Below are 18,705 nucleotides of genomic sequence, written 5' to 3' on the forward strand. Positions count from 1 at the left end.
ACAAACATTCCAGCCCATGAGTCAAGTCAATGTTTCTTTCTCAGTATACGATAATTATTTATAATTTCGTGGAATAGTATAATAAATCACTGATGGTAGAATGTCAGAAATGACTGTTTCCCTTCGCAAGTGGGTAAAGAAGTATATAAGAGAACGATTCAACGATGATATTGAACAACAATTAAACGATGGAAGGGTAGAAGATGCTAGGGAGAGGAAAAAGTCCGAAAAAAATGAAACAAAAATTTTATCACAATTAATTGCCAATGACATGGTGAAGTCTCGTGAAATTTGTGAAATAATTGCAGCTTTAAAGAAAATGAAGGATACAACAAACAATGACGACGATAATGGGCAAGGTAACGTAAATTTGGCAAATATTGACGAAAATTTTCAGGCGTACAGGAGTGATGATCTAACCGAAAACTGGGATGGCCCTTTGCTACCATCATCCCAGATGGAGGGTAACAATCTTTTTTTGATTTTTGATGAAATTAAAATGGACAAACCGGTCCATGTGAGACTCGGTGGATTTGAAATGCTTCTGGAAAGTGATTTGTCAAACAATTGCAACAGCGATGCATTTAAAGAGCTTCTAAATCTACTAAAGGATGGCATTGTTGACACGACAAGGGCAGTTTTTGAAGCCAGTCTTCGCCTTCATGGAAAACTGCTCAACAGTCCTCGATCTCATGAGGTCTATACCAATCTTGTGAATGCCTTTGAGGCATTATATCACTCGGAGAAATTCCACGAAAGCCTTCCAAATTTTGGCACAGGCATCAACTTCAAAATATTTATCCACGAAAAATTACTGCGAATACTTTATGTTATTGTCAGATTTCACAGGGAAATGTTGAAGAATGTGAGAATCATAGACAGAACAATGGAAGAAATGATTGATCAGTTTTTTGTTCTACTGATGTACGATGAGAGTAAGAAAAATTCACACTGCAAGAACCTTAGCCCATTGAATCTAGTATCTGTCCTGGAACCCCATTCTAATTGGAGTGAAAAATGGATCCATAGTGTGGCAACGAAAAGAATTTTCATTTCTGCTGTGTCAAAATCACCAACATTACTGCATACAGTATGTGAAATTGTACAAAAGGGCCTGGATCAAACGACATTCAATGGGGCCTTTGGATATTCCATAAAAGACGATGTAATCCAGTCGATGTCCCGTTCAGTGTACATATCAGGTGAAACTGTAGAAACAATAACCTATTTGCATTGTCTAAATTTTGTAGCTCAAATAAATAATTGTTTTGATGGTACTTCGACAAATATGGCGCTGGGTTATTTCCTAGAGTTGCCTTTGTCGTGTGAAGTTTTTACTTTGGCCTTGATAACTTCACTCAATTCACTGGCTACAACAACAATTCCAAAAGCTATTTACAACGCATCGCAACATGCCTTGAAACTCATCCTCGATCAGCCAACACGTTCTTTCGACTCTACGGTGGCTCATGCTTCACTAATTCCCCTCATGAACATTATTGAGAACAATGGAAATTTGTGGACACACACCCTTGATTTGATTAATTTTATTCTTGATTCTGATGATGGACTGTCATTTTTTACATCTCTGTATCGAAGCACGCCTTCTGACGAATTGGACTCATCTTCTCTAGCTACTCCAGCCTCAAGTTTTCTAAATTATGCATCTAATCTTCTACGACAACCAATAGCCCTCATGAATGTTGATCATGTTATCCAAGTACTTGAATTGGTTGGGAAATTGTTTCATATTATTAAAAATTTCAGTATTATTCATGAGATAGTGAAAAATGACTTGTACCCTTCGATAGAATATTTCTACAAGAAAATTCAGAAATATTCAATAAGACATGACAATAACAGTCAACTTTTAGACAGGTATGAATGACAATTTTTATATTGGAATAAGCTAAACAGAGCAATTGCTAGATGATTGATTACTTAAATGGGGATATGATAACTTCTATGTCACTGAGAATATTTTATCCATGTGGGAAAAAATGTATCCCAAGTAAAAATATTTAAATAAACGCTCAAAAGTCAGCTTGATTGAAAGGAAAAAAAAAGTTGAACATAATCAAAGAAGGATTTATTAAATGGCCTCTTTAAATATTCATTTTATTCATTTAGAATTATTTAATGCAAGTCAAGCTCATCTAGAAATTGACCAAATAACCCCAATGTATACTCTCAAACATAATTAAATAATAATAATAATAATAATTCTAGCGTCATTCAGGAAATGGTATTGAAAATTGTAGCTTGGCCTCTTGGATTACAATTATTATCAAAAAACCAACAGACCCTTGAGGAACTAATCAGGGGCTCCATAAACCCCTTTCGCCATTGCTGGAATTCTAATGACATAATTTTCTTCATCTCTTCTGTAAGTTATATCGATCCAGGCTGCAAATTAATGGCCAATCTGATTCCACATACAGTATCAATGCTGTTAGATGAAATCAATGGCAATATGGATAACCCAGAAAATTTAGCTGATCTACGAGATTGCAAACACGTAGAAAAATTTATTCACGTTCTTTCGCTGTTTACGCTCAATACAAAATGTACGTATCCATTAATTTTGATACCTTGTGGGAATGTCTATTTAAAGTTTTCGTTTTTATCTCTAGGTTTTTTGATTTTCATGTTGGATGAAGATTCAGCTGACGAAAACTCCAGCTATCCTCGTAATTTATGTCAACTCTTCAATCATGCTTTAACGATTGATTCAACTTTCCACTATATCAGTCTATTATCATTAGAAACTGTTGTTTGGAATCTTGATATTTTAATTTATTTACTCAATCGTTACAATTTACAGGTATTTATTTTATATTTTACATCATGGAATATTATTATTATTGGAAATCTATGATTAATCATCAACACAGTAGAAATGTCTTTCCAATTTTCCATAATTCTTGAAGTTAATAACGGCGCCTCCCTACAATTATTGCTTGTAGTCAAAGTTCCTTGAACTTCAAACTTCCTGTCTCATTGAAGTTACAAAATATAAAGAAAACACTCAAGACGAAGGAATTGAGGAAGAATTTAATGATAATGAGAATTATGCTGAAGAAAATAAAAATGAGAAAACCAAGGAGAGTCACGAAGTTCATGTTATCGATGAAGGTAGCATGCTTCGCAGCAGCATTCTGTCAAAATCTTATTTTATCCGTCATAAATTAGAAAAATTGACTCATGATGAGAATCCAGAAAACTGTATACTCTATTCCAATTTTCCACCTACGACGACACTTGGAAATAATGAGGTAATTTTTTCAATGTCTGAGTCTCCTTCGGAACTCGAAGAATTCCTGGATAACTGTAAGCCAGGTCTCAGGGATAGTGCTTGGGTCATGCAGATCAGGAATGCCCATCGCAATTCACCGAATCCAATGAAGGTATTACTAATAGTAAAATATTGGCTTGCTAAGTGATAGATGGTAATTCCAATTTTTACGGTATTTTTACCTATTGAATAGGATTTTCCATATTTTTTTGATAGTTTCTTTCGTACGTTAATTAAATTTTACATATTCAAATTTCTTTGATTAAATAGGGAAAACAATCGCCCTTCCCATTTGTTAATACTAAAATATCTATAAGTCTTTGAATTATGAGCAAAAAACTTCATTCAAATTTTCACTATTAATAGCACTCTACCTATTTAAATCTCTTGGATCAAATGGAGAGTGCAATCGCGGCTGTTGATTGGATTGACATGTACAAATGGGATGATTCTAAATCACCACCATTTGGCCACCAGTGGTTGCCAGAGGAGGACATCGGTCTGGATTTGGTTATTAGATGTGCCGAATATCACTGGAAAAATCCAAGTAGTACATCCCATTTCAAAGACAAACTTAAGAAATTTTTTGAATCAACCCACAAATTCATAAAATACCAGAGACGTGAATGTTTTGAGGAGTTTGACTGGTTTCTCGCAACAGTAGTCATCATTTGCGAGGGCAATTTTGACAGGTAAGATTGATAATAACAATAGCGTCTCAGTAAGTCGCGAATCGATTGGAAAACACTTCAACAAAAGACTCTAGCAGACTTTTAGTCATCATTGACATGTCTCAGATTGAAAACTTAATCTTCATTTCAATAATTTTTTATTACCACTGATCAAGATTTCAATTTTTCATCACAGACTTGTCGTTCTTTCAGATGTAAAGATTTTGTCAAGAGTATTGTGCGATTCCCATCAACAATTTTTATGTGGAATTTTCATGGCATATCATATGCAAAAGCAAGTAAGATTGAAAGTTTCGCAACACAACTCAGCCTGGCCCAGCAAATTGACGCAATTGTAATTCAAGAATTTCCTGGAATGAACTATGCTATGATGGTACGTATATTTTTCTTATATAATAAAGAGACAATAAAACTTACTTTCGGTAGTAAAAATGGCATTACCATTTTATTTCGTCATTAGATGACTATTCAGGAAAACTCAAATTTTCACATTATCCATATCAAAATCATTGATGACAGAAGGGTTTGGGTTTCATTATACAGTTTGGCTGACAGTGAAAAAACTTGATATGAAATATCTACTCTGATTCTCGGAAGAATATTGTTTTTTTTTTATTTTATGAACGTGAAGTCAATAGTTTGATACAGCCAATAGAGAGACGTGAAAAAATTCTCTACATTTGAACAAGCATGCATATACGCCTCTGGAATTACGGAAGATAGCGAAATTTTGCTAAAAATCTTTTTAATAGAATGGGAAAAGATTTGCAGGAAAATTCTTAATAAAAATGTTATCATCGCCCTTCAATTTCCAGATATTAAAAAAAAAAGTAATAATTCTAATCAATTTGAGTTGATTGACCTTTTACTACCAAATTTGAAGGACTAATTTTAAGGTATATTCACCAGAATGAGTGGGGCTTCAAATGGTGGATGATCTGCAACCGATTTTTATCTCAATGTTTCTGGGGTGTACTCGAATGGTCGGAAATTATTCACTTTTTGGCTGTATGCATATTATATCCTCCCGATCACATTGTTTACTATTGTATTTCACTGCTGCAACACTGTGAAGCAAAAATCATGCAGGACATTGTTGACAAAAAATATTGGCCGGAAAGCATTGTAAGTACTGACTTTTAGATAAATCATAGGTAATTATAAAAATTTATGACTGTTATTGCAGGATTTGCGTAGTTACCAGTGTCACAATTATATAGATTACATGGATCGATTATCGAAAAAGTATCGAAATCAAATTCTTTCATCCCTGAATCAAAACAAATCTTCTGGAATCGAAGAGGATTAAGGATTTTCATTACTAACAGCCATCCAAAAGCCGTATTATTAAAGAAAAAAGAAGAAGAAAAAAAAACTTGCTTACCTGTACTTGTTTGCTTTTCTCTAATAAAAGAATTCAAATTTCAATAATTTTATCTTGTTTTATTCATTAATTCAAAGTATTAAAGGTGTACGGAATTTGAAGGACTCCTGCAAGTCTTTTATATTGTGTCATTTCAATTATTCCTCGTGAATGGCAAAGAGTTTTGCTATTTCATTTAAATCTTCATAATGAGTTCCTCTTGCCAGCACCTTTGAATGACAACATGAATTATTAGCGATAAATTCAAAATGAGAGAAGTAGTTTTTCGGAAAAAAAATGACAAGATTTACCTGACGAGCCAGTGACATACGGTTAAAGATATTCCACAGAACAATGCCCACCACAGTGTCATTCCTGAGATAGAAAATTATTCCCTTGCCATAATCCTGTTCTGGTATTGAAGCCACTGGATTTTTTTCATCTTTGTTAGTCTGCCACAGATTTTGAGCAGTCTTTTCTTCTTTTACCTGATCGCTCATTTCTGTAGCACTTGTCTTTGCATTATCATTCGTATCTTCAGCTTTGGCAAATACACCGACCGTAGGAAGGCTGGAATCGACGATTCCAATGGCCTCGTAACCAACGTCTGGACCCAGGTCAGACCAAAACATTGACTGATGCAAGTAAGGCTTACCTGCACCAGTCATATTTTCGCCAGCAAGTCTTCCAGAAATGACTGCATGATCGTGATGCTCGACTCGTCTACGACCGAGTTTTACATCGTAGAAACAAGCTGCATCACCAGCTACCCAAACATTACTTCGTGCTTCGAGTTCAGCATTTACCAAAAATCCACCGGTCTCTGGATCAACTTCGAGATTTGATGGCTCAGCGAGTTGGGTATTAGCAGCAACTCCCAGTGCAACTACCACTTGATCAGCTTCAATCTGAGTGTTCAATGAAAATTCATTATTTTAATGATGAAAACTGAAAATTTTCTCATTAAATGGTGGCAAGTGGCAATTCGACATAAGAAAATGGTTATTATAGATAATCCTTGTTGGTAGCCATTAAAAAATAATTTCGATTTACCACAACCTACTGAATGAATTACCATTTTTCCATTATTCAATATCAAATTCAACTGCCCGTTCTTCACTTCGTAATTCTCAATTTCCACATTAGGCACACAAGTCACTCCCTCCATTGTCGATTTCTTCGTCGTCCATTCACACAAATACTCCGGCAAAACTTGTGACATTATGAATTTTTCCTTGTAAATCTGATACACATGTTTCTGTGTATTTCCAAGATTTCGTGAGAGTGAGCAGGCAAGCTCTGAGCCTAAAAATCCACCCCCAACAATAACGATATTCTTCAATTTCGGATCAGCGAGTCTCTCCTCAAGTTGAAGAAAATCATCTTTCGTCCTGAATGGAATGACTTTAGATGTAACTGATTCATCGGCATTTTCGAATATCGAGAGATTCTTCGGCGATGCGCCAGTCGCAATGAGACACTTATCGTACTTAATTTCATATCCGTCCTCGAGTATTGCTAGTCTGTTAATAGGATCAATATTTTTTACCGTCCAACCTGTTGCAACAGCCACACCACCCTTGTCTGATTTCATAAGATTATCGACATTTGCATAGAACTCTGGGGGTTCATAGTACAAACTGTAAAGGTGACATTCATTGATTAAAATTATCATTTGTGTTATCGTGATAAGTTAATTAGTGAATTATGGACCTTCTTTCTGTGCCATTCCACTGTCTAAAAGTCAACTGTGCGGATACTTCACGATTTTTGTTGTACCACAATTCTTTTGATAATGGTGGCCTCATATAAGGATGATCTGGCTCGTTCGTTATCACAAGTACCTGTTAATTTTTTTCATTGATAATAAATTCTTCATCTTATTTACATTTGTTCGTCGTGGAAATTATAATAACATAATTTCCACAAGGTGAAGGTGATAAAATATACCTTAGCTTTTGGATCGCGAGATTTAATTGATCGAAATGCAGAAAATGCAGCTGTTCCTCCCCCAATTAATAAATAGGGAACGTCTGTCGGGAGGAAATCTGAACTGACAGGATAGCGGACCTTTACTGTTTTCTTCTGTTTTTCACTCTCTTTTTTCTCTGCAAGCAAAAACTTATTTAGCACAAGCCTTCAGGCGCGTACTTCCATTAACTATCATAACGTTGCGTACTTTTAGAGGGACTTTTCGATGCTGCTCCCTCGTTTCCTTGGTTCATCCAATCTGTACGAGTGTACTGAAATTAAATAATCAAGAGAATGTTAACAGTTAAAAAAAGAACAATGATAACGCTAATGGCAATGGACAAATGCATACCGTATAGACTGCAACACCTGCAAAGATGATGACGGCAATAATATGTTTCCAGTATTTAGGAGCATTGTTATTCTCCGAGGGGCCCTTGGGTTGTATTTTACCACAAATTTCTTCACACGCTGGTGGACATCCACTAGTAACAGAGCTCTTTGAGGAAGGCTGTGTTGATTTTTCATTGAATTTTGGTGGCAAACATTCCTCAGCCTTAATTGTTCTACCCCGTGGTTTTACAGGCTTGTTAACTTTATTATTACTCCCATTGCTGAGATTTCCAATTTCTGTTAAAGGAATTTCGAACAAGGTATCAGTACTCAACATTAATTAGAATGAGGTTAAGATGCTTTTCACGTGCTTCGTACGCCTTAATCTATTTTAGAGAATCTACTAATACACTTTTAATTTCGACAAACATACGACAATCCATGGAAATTCGAGGAATACTAACGGCCAGTAAATTCAAAAACTGCTGATTTTATGCAATTGGGATATGCATGTCTGGTGATCCGTGATATTTGACCAATTCCTCTACCACAACTCAACATGTTTCTTGCTTTGTTTTATTATTGTAACACTACAAGTTTTTTTTTTTTCAATTTATTTTATATCCTTTTTTATGGCATATTAATAACACTCACTGTTGAAAATTTAGTATATACACAAGAATAACCTCAAATACAAATGCAAGAGTAAATCATTTCCTGGGATTATTATTATGTCTATACTATGTCTATACTATATGTGTGGGTCTATACTATATATGTGGGTCGCAGTAGGGGAAAATTTCGTAGTGGTGTCGCCATGAACTATGATGGTGAACGTGCCTGTTGGTAAGACATTACCACGGCCGTCTATAGTTTTTAGTAGTAGTGGGAATCGTATGACTAGGGAATGTATAGTCCAGTTCAGTTGTGCTTGAAGTAAGCGTGGAATTGAACCACCAATTTACCATAAAAATCATAGAAAAACAGCAAATTCATGATATTTTGCCACTTACATATAGATAACACTATTAATTGAAATCAGTGCTTTTGGCAGATAATTAGTCAAACAAAATGATAAAAGTGACGATTCCAGAAAATTTCCGTGACTGTACATTGATAATTCCTGCAGTAGCAGTGGGAAATGTAGCACAGTTGACCATTGATCTCATAATTTCAAACGGTGAATTCGAAAGAATAGGACACATAACGAGTTCCTGCTTCATTCCAATTATCGGTGGCAATCCCTATGTCGATAATTCAACGGAACTTTGTACCTCGTGTGATATTTATCATAATTTCCAGAGAAAATTAATTGCTATTCAGATACGATCACCTGTCACAAAGAAACCCAGCGCTTTGTTCAATTCTATTAAGCAGTTTGTTGATGATCATGGGATTGACAAGGTATCGAGCACGTTCAACTTGCATTTGCAATCACATCTTAATTGTCCTTATCAATAATTTTCACCATTTTGTAGGTTATCATTTTAACGAGCGGATGGGCCCACACAAGAATTGATACTCAAATTCAAAGTGATCCAATGCGATATTTGGTTTCATCGAGTTTTCTATCGAAATACGGACAAAAGATTGATGATTCTGGATGGATAGCACTTGAGGAGAGACCATTCAGGTGTGGAACGGGAGGTGATGTGAGAATACCTGGTGGTGGATTCGCTCATCAGTTATTTGAATTTCTTAAACAGTGTGAAATTCCCACAGCAATTCTCCTTCGATTCTGTTCAGAAGGAGATAATATACTGGATGCTGTAGCTCTTTTGAATTATACATGTAAATGGATTTCGATGACTATTTCTGACATTAGGGTGCCGAATTCGTGGAAATTTCTGTACGGAAAACCGGCTCCTAATAATCTGTACTAGAGTACTACTTTTGTCATTTACATACAAATAAAATAAGTAAATAAGTATTTATCATTTTAATTTTTAGCCCTAACATTGGAATGGCAAATTTATGGAAATTCGATAAATAATTGAAAATTAGTCCCGATCAGTCATCATCGTGATTGGTAGGTGAAGAAAATTAATAAATCAGTATTCACAATTTTTATTTTAAATATAATTAAAAAATCTCAATTATACTGGAATACTCAATGACTTTAAGCAGAGAGCTTTGCTTTCGCCGAGAAGGCAGCATATGATACAACAACAGCGAGAACTACCGCAAGTAATTCGGAATTGATCCAGGGTCCTTGATAAACACCTGGGTTATTGAGTGTTACAACTGCCAAAGGTTTAACAGCCTCCGGATTTTCCCCGTTTCGCATAGTCTTGCGAAGGGCTGCATAGCTCTCCTCGTCATATAATTTGACACTATAGTCACCAGAGCGTACTTTTTTCACATCTTCTGTCCACGATACCTGAATAAACAAAATGCGTGTTTATGTTATAAATCCACATTGGAGAATGATGCCAAATAAAACTGTTGAAAAATACTTGACGCAAAGCCGAAAATTAGCCAACTCTTGGTTATTGATTATATTTTTAATTTTGAAAGTACTAATAATAACAATAATAATAATAATAATAATAATAATAATAATAATAATAATAATAATGATAATTTCCTATTGAATACAAATGGATATGCACTGTGAACAAAAATATCCAATGCGTCAAGTGAATTCAATTTTCCGATAAGATATCAACGTCCCGTTGAATTTCCCGCCCCCAATATAAACACATATGGCGATTATATTGACGAATAAGGTATCGGTTTTCAGGCAAACTTAATGTGCCATGTTGTGTTGTTACTTTGTTAAATAAGGAGAATAGGAGTATAGAAGGATTAAAATATAATGAAGACAACTGATATACCTGGTATTTGTTATCAGTGCTAAGTCGTACAGCTGGTAGAGATTTGCCCTCGCACTCAGCATAAAGTGAAATATCCTTCACTCCGTTGCTGCATTTCAATGTAAATTGAGTGGTGAATGCAACATTTGTGAGAATTGTTGCATCTTCCGTTACATATGCTGAAGCGGTAATCTCAGGTTTCTCACAGGTTTCTCCAAGAACACCACAAACGGAGAGGAAGAAAATGCACGAACCTACAAGATACTTTACCATTCTCTTCAATTTCGCTCCAACGGAGACACTGGAAGCACAAAAAAAATTCAGTGACTACTCAATGAAAAATAACTCAGGATACACAGATGCTGATTATAATGAGTTATCAGTAATTCTCCAATAGTACCTTGTGGTACGGTGTTTACAATGCTCCAACGGCTACACCTCACGAATGATGGCCAACTACTCACAAATCCAAGTGGTGCGTCGCGCCACGTGTCAGAAAATTTGAAATGTGAGCAGTATGGTGGAGCTACTTGCCGCTGCTGAATATATATATATATTCAGGAATTCAGGAGGCTAATTTTTTATGATTCTATGATGCTGTGGAGAACTATTTTTTCTTTCATTCCATGCCTTAGAAATGATAAAAATTTTCACCGAGAATCTAGAGCCATAGAACAATATAATGGAAGATAATCAACTTGAATTTTTACTATAACGTCAATTCTTGGTTCGACATTATAGGGACTTGTATTAAATAGAATTGAGGAAAACAATTAACAGCCATTGTGATTTTTATTTTCTATTTGTAGTAGAATTTTTCTAGAAAATTTCTCTCCATTTGATGTGCTAAAAGTGTTTTGTGCTCAGACAAAAAATATATTAACTATCACCGCGACAGCCGAAAGCGCATGCCTGACATCGGCTAAATATATATTCTGTTACATATTAAAGTTTGCATTCTCTTTCCGCAGTCAATTCAAATATTCCATGGAAGACGAATATCCCTTCTGGAGCCAACAAAATCATTTTCATTGATTGTAAATCATCCATAAACGATCTTGGATAATTTTCTCTACATTTGTCTTTGGTGAAAATTATTAAAATGTATAAAAAGTTTCCATAAGTGATTTGTCAATGAAACTAAATAATAATAATAATCAATTAATTGTCATTGGGATTGACTTGTTGATTTCTTCATATTATTGGAATTGAATTTGAAATATTATCATCTCCGAAAAATGGAAACGGGAATGTAAGTCATCAAGAAAACATATAAATCCCCAGTGGAGATATACATGTACATAACGCAGATGAAGAACTGAAAAGTCATTGGACTGGTGACTCTAACTTGAGAGGTTTTCTGACGCATAATGTTTTCGTCGAGAACCAGAATAGAAACGAGAGCGACATAGCAACGTTGAAAGATATACTTAAACGGATTCATGGCGAACATACGATAGTGATTATAACTGAGGGTAAAATGTAAAGCGAATTTTTGAGAAAATTTACCTCAAGTAAATATGAGCGTTGTTATATGGAACGATATTTAAATACGTCTATTTGATAAACATCTTGGGGAGTTATAAAAAGAGAGAATCGCATTATTGTTTGGATTATTTTCATTACAATCTAACATTTCCAGATGTGTAAAAAAATGGGTATTTTTCTATCTCTTTTTCTATTATTGCCAGTGGTACATTTGTCACAAGTCCCCTCAGTATGCGGTAGTGATTCCACGAGTGCTAAAACTCAGGATAACTTGGTACTCTATAAAATTACACTCAATACTTATTGGACGCGTATTAAATTTCCAAAATATTATCCAAATGACAGGGCGCAATTTGGAAAAATCTTCGGTAAGTATGAATTTTATAGTAATGAAAAAAAATTTATAGAATTTTTTGATACATTTTATTATTCGCTCGTTTGCTCCGTCATTCAACTCGAAATTTACTGCTGAATGGCAACTATTATAGGCCAAACACATGACAAAACATACTCGCTGTACCGTTTGGGTACCCGATTAAACAGCGGATTAGTCCATTACATCGAAACAGGTGAAATCCACGGAATAACCAGCGAAGGAAGCAATCGCAATGTACTCGATTCATTCATCGGCTCAAGTATATTTCGAGGCCATGGCACAAGTACGACACAAGCATTTTTCGATAATAATCACACACTCGTGAGCATTATCTCCCGGCTAAATCCAAGTCCTGATTGGTTCATTGGCCTGGATTCATTTCAGTTGTGTATCGATGGTGATTGGATTGACACTGTCACTGTTGAGGTTTGTTTTGACACACGGGAAATTAATTGTTAGCTTGTTACAACTTTCGTCCATGATGTGCCATTGATTTCAGCTCGATCCATTGGATGCCGGTACACACGAAGGCATATTATTCACCACTATAAATCAGCGAAATTGGCCGCAAAATGTAGCTTATAGAATAACTTCGAGGTTTCCGGCGCATCCGGCTGCTAGTTTCAATTATCCAAATTTAACACGATTGCCACCAATTGCCACTCTTACCTTCACCAAGGTATAAATCAGGCATTAGAAGAAAACTTATCTTCTTTTTTCCTCATTTATCAGCTGAATTGATTATTAATTCAATGATTAGTTAATTATTTAATCAATTTAATTAATTCCATCAATAATATAGTTTAAGTAATCGAGATATATAATTAACAATTTAAAAGTCAAATCTATAAATACAGCTATCTGTTGTATTAATAAATATTTACCATTTCTAATGCTCATTTATCAATTTTCGTTTTCAGTTGAAACAATATAATTTGGCTAATGTTTATCATGAAGACGAAGCAGAGATGGAATTCGTCAGTATTGAGAAAGCTTCGTCGCGCTATTCTCCTGCGAATGAATTAATGGATAACACGGAAAATGGAACACATGTGGTCGAAAAAACCGCTGCATCGGATCACCAAAAATACGGGTAATTTTTCATTTATTTAAATCTTCAAGACCGAGGAAAATGACCTGAAAAACAGTTGCAAACGTTGAACGAAGATGCACCATAAATTGAGGTCAATTGTTTCTCCGAACAGTGCATGCCTAAGAGACGGAGAGTGTGACCCATAAACGTCTTCAATTAAAGTTGTATAATTTTGACGTTAAATAAAACTTTTACAACATCCCATTACATTTTCTACAGATATTGGCCGAATAACAGCAATCAATACACGATAGGAAACGATAAACAGGAAAATAACAAGGCTGCGATAATTGATGGCATTGTGTCATTTTACCATAAATTTCCGATGAGAAAATACAAACACAGTGAAAGATTGAAGAAAGCCTTTGGCGTGGGGGATGTGAAGAGACCGATACAGTCTAATAAACCTAACAAAAGCAATAACATAGATTCTCCATTGTCACGGCCGACAAGTAGCTTAATTCTGTCAAATTCCCGAGTCAATCAGCAGTTGCACATGAAAAATCGAGAAATTCAGTGGAAAGGAAACTTGCATAGACAACGGCCACTCAGAGATTGCAAATCCAGTGACTGGAGCGCTTGGAGTGCGTGCAGTCGAAGTTGCGGAGTCGGCGAGACGCAAAGGGTTAGAAAAATAATAGTTAAAGCACGTCGTGGAGGGAAACCATGCCATCCCCTGAAGGAAACCAAGTGGTGTGGCAGCGTAACTCCTTGTCCCAATATTAATAAGCAGATCGATCATTTTTATATCAATTAATTTAGTATAAAAAAAATATTTATGAAACCTACGATGCACTTGTAATTAATTATATCGGAGAAATGGGGGGGGGGGGTAGCACGATTAAATTTTTTTTCATAAAAAATATCTACTCATGCGGCTGAGGTATATTACCAAGCTAATATTGTGGCAGTACTATTTACTTTATAAAATATCATTAGATTCAAGATTCAACCATCGTGAAACATGTAATGTTGGCAAATATAAAAAAATCTATATCAACTGATTAATTTGATTATTATTATTATTATTATTATTATTATTATTATTATTATTATTATTATTATTATTATTATTATTATTATTATTATTATTATTATTATTATTATTATTATTATTATTAATTGATAATTGACAGAGTTGAAAAAAAATATAGCTTTGATGCAAGTAGTGTTTTCATTTAATAACAAATCGAAGGGCAACAATTATCATGTAAGGGATTCGTGGATTTCACTTAGAATATCACTGAGCTCCCGAAGTAGATGAGTATTGTGTTTGACTAATGATAAAGTTGATTGATCCTCCGAATCCATCAAACTCAAACTATAACATCGTTTATATATATCAGCAAAGTGTTGGTACTGTTTGCTACTTTTGCCGAGGCACAATTTGGTTAAGGACTTGAGAAAGTATTGCAATCTCTTTTTAAGCAAGGGTATGAGCACCTCCTCATTTCTATCTTGTTCCTCTATATCTAAAATACAGGGGGAACGAAGAAGTTCAGCTGCCTCTGAATCGCTCTGCTTCATGAGTATTTGATCTTTCTCCAGTATCACAGTTTTCTCAAGTATATCTTTACACTGGAGTAGACAATCCACAGCATTTTGGTAGATCTTAAATTTATTCTGGAAAAGTGTTGTTATTTGTGCTTGACACTCAGCTAAAGACACTCGCTCAAGTTGTACAGTTAAAAATGGGATTGGCTGTTCCAATGAAAGAAAAAGTTTAGCTGCCTTCTCATAATGAAGTTTACTCAGTTGCAGTGGTGTTTTACGTTTAACCGAATCTAAATCAGAATCGAGTCGTCTGTAAATACCTTGATACAGGGATCCAAGGCTATTATGAATTTTTGCTCCACGAAATTGATGAACAAGTTGCTTGGGACCTGGCGTATCAATGTCACAGTGCTTCAGAGCTTTATGGAGAGTTTCAACAGCTTCCCTCTCTAATTCTTCTGCATTCTCGGAATGAAGGCTTGGACAACATTGCAGTAGTGTCGCCATTGTGAAGAGAGTTGTCGATAAATCCCAGTTGACGGCATCCCATATTACAGGATTGGTCTTCCTCATGCCCAACACTTGGAGGGCCCTCTGATAGTTGTAGAGTGCCTTATTGTAAAAGTTTCTGACTTGCATTCGTTCATTGGAATTGATAAGAGAACATAGTCGCATCAGTCGCCCCTTATTCGAGTGCAAAAGAGCGATGTTAGCTTCATCACACACGCTTTCGAATGTCTTGATGCCAGAATCAAAATGATGCAGTGATTGTGTCAGAAACCAGCCGATGTCGAGTGAATCCTTGGAGCTTGTTTTATCACTGGTAACATTATTCTGGGATTGCTGTTGCTGCTGGGATTCAGTACTCACCTGCTCCATGTACAGAATACCAAGTTCGTTGTGAACATTTCCTATTCGTCGTAGAAGGTTCGTTCTATCAATTTGGAGAGGTTCCAGAGCTAGTGCTTTTTCATAAGACTTGTGTGAGGCCTGCAAACAATCTTCAATGCTTTTGAAAGCTTCAGAACAGTATTCATGGCCATTGATATCAATATTTTTTATGCTTGCAATTTCCTCAACAATTTTATCCTCTGTATCATCTTTTAGGTTAAACACTGCCCTATGCTTATCAATGTTACGCCAATCCTTAGCTGCCATGAAGCAACAATCCCCTGCTCTTCCCAATAAATAACTGGTTGATTTGTCATTTGTTATAGCACAGAACGTCTCCAAAATTTTTTGACACTTCAGCACGTTGAGAATGTACCTGAGTGAAGCACCGTAATTACATTGGGGGCTGGCGTATTCATATTCAGCAAGGACTGTAAATATCAATGCCGCTTTTTCATACAATAAGGCTTTCAAGTGGGCTTTCCAGCTGTGGTTATCCGTTTTCTTAGGTGCTTCCCACGTTGGTAACGTCTCAACTTTGGACTTTTGGCACAACAACAAAGCTTTTCCTGCTGATTGTCCATTAATAACTAATTGTTGCTGCTGCCCCTGCTGCTGTTTACTATTACTATTTGTTAAATTGTTTTCGTTCCTACGAGATTTCTTCTTCTGACTTTTCTTTCGACTGTTTACACTTGAAATTTCCTCATTGGCTTTTTTATTTTTAATGACACTTGCATCCAGAGAGTAGTATGGCATTGGTATTGCTTCGAATGGTTTCGCTGTATTCTGATGATCCTGCAGATTGGTATTAAAATCCTGATTATCACATTTGTTATCAATATCATCATCATCACAGGCTAAATTACTCGTGGGAAAGTACACCAGACATTGCAATCCATTATAAACATGATCAAGGGCAATTCGACAGCGTTCAACGATCGTTCCACTCACTGAGGGTGGCTTGTACTTGGGTGACTCTTCGTGTTCAGATTGATCCTTGACATTTGCAAGCATTAATGATTTGACACTGGCAGTGGCACTGATGCCATCATCATTCTCATCGGCATTATCGTGTTCACTCAGAGGATCGTTAGAACAATTGTTGTTAGCACATTGTGGGCGTGGGTCATTGACATCCTGATTGCTGCTGGTACTCGTACAATCTGATGCTGGACCATCTTGATAATCCTCCTCTACAAGAGTGGGTTTAGCTGGATCTGTGTCAGCAGGCACGTAAAGGTCAGACAACATGTAGTGTGCAGAAGTTACGATTTGGGGATATTTTTCACGATTCAATAATTGGATGCAGTTTGTCAAAAGCATTCGAATTGTGCCTTTGTGCCCTCTAGTGGGTCGATCCATTGAATATTTCATATTCCTGGCGACTCGATATAAAAGCATAGCCACAGGTACTGTAAATGGATTTTGACCTTTTTCAGTTACATCTGGCTCATCGCTGGCATTATCAGTGCAGAGTGAGGTTAAATCATATAATTTGACGACATCGTCGTCTTTACCTTTGAATAGCCAATATGTGTGGCCAGCTTTTGTTGCATTGTTCTTCAAAAAACTCAAAATATTTTGAGCAATATCACGAATGACTTTTGGACTAAATTCAGCATCATCCAGGTTAGGTAGATCTTCTGTTTTTATGAGCTCATATTTTTTAACGATACCGTCCAAATGGTAGCACATAACCACTTCAGGAACATTGGACATGAGATTGTCCAGCCAGTAGTCAATACCAGTTAGAACGTTGATTGGTTTATTCACGTCTCGTAGTCTCAGACTAATGCATGGATGGGTTTGTCCACCAAATATCGGCATATCAGTCCCTATCAGCATCTGTATATTCTCAAATGTCCAGACAACATTCCTAGTGAAATTGTGATTGTGATTTGGGTCTGGTAGTTTATCTTCACGAGTTGGCTCTGGTAACATTGGCTCCACACTTTGGAGAATCAATGGGGAAGCTGAATTAATGCTCATTTCATCTTTATGGTCATGATCATGACTGGCATTGTTGGAATTGATGTCGTCATTAGTAGTGCCAGTAGTGCCATTCTTACTCAATTCATTATCAGTTAGAACCAGTGAGTGATAGAGAAATTTTGATACTAAATTTTTTTGTTGAAGTGTGTTACGACTATTATGAGTTGTCTTGTGAAATAATTTACTCTTCTTATCGCCTCTTGTGTCCTCAAATATATTTTCGTAGAAGAATTTCCTCAGCCATTCCCAATCGGTTTCTGCCTGGCGCAGTAAATATTTATGAATATCAAAGTCATCAAGAAGCAATGTGTTTTCAATTCTATGAACCATCATGGAAATGACACTGTGACTGTAGGGCATTTTCAACAACTTTTTAATATTTTCAGCATCTGATACAACGTCAACCTCTCCAACACAGTCAGGAAACATGTGTGCCATTCGAAAGGATGAGAATCCAGTGTTTGTTGACCATACGCTTTGTAAGCCATAGCTCTCTGCTGAACTACTCAACCAGTTGCTTGGAGGATGATTCAAATCGGTGTTACATTGCAATTGGGCGAATGTTGCTGGTGTTTGCACTGCTGTGTACTTGACTACAGCTGTCGATTTAACGGCTTTGACGAGTTTATATGAGGATGAGGATTCTGTGTTCTTCTCCATTGTTGTATTAATCGTCAAACAATTCTTACGAAAATTGAAGGGAAATATTCAAAATGTAATGTGAATTCACCATTTCGTTTCGTAGCTTACTATTACATTGATTACTCCTGGGCATACTCGCCGGAACCTTTTTCGCCTTCTTTCTCAAGGTAAGTTATTATTCTGTTGTTTTTTCTGGAAAAAAACTTCACTATCATCACTAACACGTCGCACATAAGACTAAAGATGATAGGCTAAT

General features: G+C 35.9%; 6 protein-coding genes across 11 annotated transcripts; 3 read left to right on the forward strand and 3 right to left on the reverse strand.

Moving 5' to 3' along the window:
• Nucleotides 1-5: 5 nt before the first annotated feature.
• On the forward strand, nucleotides 6-5,412 carry LOC135163831 (protein broad-minded-like). Its single transcript, XM_064123670.1, has 8 exons — nucleotides 6-1,878; nucleotides 2,230-2,567; nucleotides 2,634-2,824; nucleotides 2,967-3,407; nucleotides 3,662-3,987; nucleotides 4,180-4,360; nucleotides 4,897-5,112; nucleotides 5,174-5,412. The coding sequence occupies exons 1-8, from the start codon at nucleotides 101-103 to the stop codon at nucleotides 5,294-5,296; spliced, it is 3,594 nt and encodes a 1,197-aa protein (XP_063979740.1). The 5' UTR covers nucleotides 6-100; the 3' UTR covers nucleotides 5,297-5,412.
• On the reverse strand, nucleotides 5,410-8,396 carry LOC135163849 (apoptosis-inducing factor 1, mitochondrial). Its single transcript, XM_064123713.1, has 8 exons — nucleotides 8,119-8,396; nucleotides 7,674-7,951; nucleotides 7,530-7,593; nucleotides 7,301-7,458; nucleotides 7,064-7,194; nucleotides 6,426-6,990; nucleotides 5,662-6,258; nucleotides 5,410-5,580 (listed from the first exon to the last, which is right to left on the reverse strand). The coding sequence occupies exons 1-8, from the start codon at nucleotides 8,213-8,215 to the stop codon at nucleotides 5,509-5,511; spliced, it is 1,962 nt and encodes a 653-aa protein (XP_063979783.1). The 5' UTR covers nucleotides 8,216-8,396; the 3' UTR covers nucleotides 5,410-5,508.
• A 127-nt stretch (nucleotides 8,397-8,523) lies between these two features.
• LOC135163890 (proteasome assembly chaperone 2) lies at nucleotides 8,524-9,922 on the forward strand. Of its 4 annotated transcripts, none has more exons than XM_064123784.1 (4): nucleotides 8,524-9,058; nucleotides 9,133-9,530; nucleotides 9,605-9,683; nucleotides 9,782-9,922. In XM_064123784.1, exons 1-3 carry the CDS (start codon nucleotides 8,726-8,728, stop codon nucleotides 9,645-9,647), a joined length of 774 nt encoding a protein of 257 aa, XP_063979854.1. In that variant the 5' UTR covers nucleotides 8,524-8,725; the 3' UTR covers nucleotides 9,648-9,683; nucleotides 9,782-9,922. The 4 variants fall into 4 exon arrangements, with proteins under 4 accessions (XP_063979854.1, XP_063979855.1, XP_063979857.1 ...); XM_064123785.1 differs by having other exon boundaries at nucleotides 9,133-9,503; XM_064123787.1 differs by having other exon boundaries at nucleotides 9,133-9,445.
• On the reverse strand, nucleotides 9,706-10,743 carry LOC135163905 (translocon-associated protein subunit delta). Its single transcript, XM_064123807.1, has 2 exons — nucleotides 10,492-10,743; nucleotides 9,706-10,034 (listed from the first exon to the last, which is right to left on the reverse strand). The coding sequence occupies exons 1-2, from the start codon at nucleotides 10,741-10,743 to the stop codon at nucleotides 9,774-9,776; spliced, it is 513 nt and encodes a 170-aa protein (XP_063979877.1). The 3' UTR covers nucleotides 9,706-9,773.
• Nucleotides 10,744-11,176: 433 nt separating this feature from the next.
• Nucleotides 11,177-14,215, forward strand: LOC135163864 (uncharacterized). Of its 3 annotated transcripts, XM_064123736.1 has the most exons (6): nucleotides 11,177-11,984; nucleotides 12,162-12,326; nucleotides 12,447-12,760; nucleotides 12,834-13,013; nucleotides 13,255-13,427; nucleotides 13,647-14,215. In XM_064123736.1, coding segments are annotated over exons 1-6 (1,371 nt in total). In that variant the 5' UTR covers nucleotides 11,177-11,983; the 3' UTR covers nucleotides 14,185-14,215. The 3 variants fall into 3 exon arrangements, with proteins under 3 accessions (XP_063979806.1, XP_063979805.1, XP_063979807.1); XM_064123735.1 differs by having other exon boundaries at nucleotides 11,177-12,326; XM_064123737.1 differs by lacking the exon at nucleotides 12,834-13,013 and having other exon boundaries at nucleotides 11,177-12,326.
• Nucleotides 14,216-14,431: 216 nt separating this feature from the next.
• LOC135163828 (erythroid differentiation-related factor 1) lies at nucleotides 14,432-18,467 on the reverse strand. The gene has a single exon (XM_064123665.1). It carries the CDS (start codon nucleotides 18,465-18,467, stop codon nucleotides 14,634-14,636), a length of 3,834 nt encoding a protein of 1,277 aa, XP_063979735.1. The 3' UTR covers nucleotides 14,432-14,633.
• Nucleotides 18,468-18,705: the final 238 nt, after the last annotated feature.

Source organism: Diachasmimorpha longicaudata, chromosome 6 (genome assembly GCF_034640455.1).
Source record: "Diachasmimorpha longicaudata isolate KC_UGA_2023 chromosome 6, iyDiaLong2, whole genome shotgun sequence".
NCBI classification, from domain to species: domain Eukaryota; kingdom Metazoa; phylum Arthropoda; class Insecta; order Hymenoptera; family Braconidae; genus Diachasmimorpha; species Diachasmimorpha longicaudata.

What these genes read in the sequence shown, in the direction of transcription:
- LOC135163831 (XM_064123670.1), top strand. Translation starts at nt 101, where the DNA reads ATGTCAGAAATGACTGTTTCCCTTCGCAAGTGGGTAAAGAAGTATATA. An exon ending in GTTTACGCTCAATACAAAAT is followed by an intron (nt 2,568 to 2,633) that starts GTACGTATCCAT and finishes TTTTATCTCTAG; the next exon opens with GTTTTTTGATTTTCATGTTG. An exon ending in AATATTGGCCGGAAAGCATT is followed by an intron (nt 5,113 to 5,173) that starts GTAAGTACTGAC and finishes CTGTTATTGCAG; the next exon opens with GATTTGCGTAGTTACCAGTG.
- LOC135163849 (XM_064123713.1), bottom strand. Translation starts at nt 8,215, where the DNA reads ATGTTGAGTTGTGGTAGAGGAATTGGTCAAATATCACGGATCACCAGA. An exon ending in CTCGCGATCCAAAAGCTAAG is followed by an intron (nt 7,195 to 7,300) that starts GTATATTTTATC and finishes AAAAATTAACAG; the next exon opens with GTACTTGTGATAACGAACGA. An exon ending in GTATGTCACTGGCTCGTCAG is followed by an intron (nt 5,581 to 5,661) that starts GTAAATCTTGTC and finishes TGTCATTCAAAG; the next exon opens with GTGCTGGCAAGAGGAACTCA.
- LOC135163890 (XM_064123784.1), top strand. Translation starts at nt 8,726, where the DNA reads ATGATAAAAGTGACGATTCCAGAAAATTTCCGTGACTGTACATTGATA. An exon ending in ATGATCATGGGATTGACAAG is followed by an intron (nt 9,059 to 9,132) that starts GTATCGAGCACG and finishes ACCATTTTGTAG; the next exon opens with GTTATCATTTTAACGAGCGG. An exon ending in AAACCGGCTCCTAATAATCT is followed by an intron (nt 9,531 to 9,604) that starts GTACTAGAGTAC and finishes TTTAATTTTTAG; the next exon opens with CCCTAACATTGGAATGGCAA.
- LOC135163905 (XM_064123807.1), bottom strand. Translation starts at nt 10,743, where the DNA reads ATGGTAAAGTATCTTGTAGGTTCGTGCATTTTCTTCCTCTCCGTTTGT. An exon ending in GCACTGATAACAAATACCAG is followed by an intron (nt 10,035 to 10,491) that starts GTATATCAGTTG and finishes TTGTTTATTCAG; the next exon opens with GTATCGTGGACAGAAGATGT.
- LOC135163864 (XM_064123735.1), top strand. Translation starts at nt 12,113, where the DNA reads ATGTGTAAAAAAATGGGTATTTTTCTATCTCTTTTTCTATTATTGCCA. An exon ending in GCAATTTGGAAAAATCTTCG is followed by an intron (nt 12,327 to 12,446) that starts GTAAGTATGAAT and finishes CAACTATTATAG; the next exon opens with GCCAAACACATGACAAAACA. An exon ending in CCACTCTTACCTTCACCAAG is followed by an intron (nt 13,014 to 13,254) that starts GTATAAATCAGG and finishes TTTCGTTTTCAG; the next exon opens with TTGAAACAATATAATTTGGC.
- LOC135163828 (XM_064123665.1), bottom strand. Translation starts at nt 18,467, where the DNA reads ATGGAGAAGAACACAGAATCCTCATCCTCATATAAACTCGTCAAAGCC.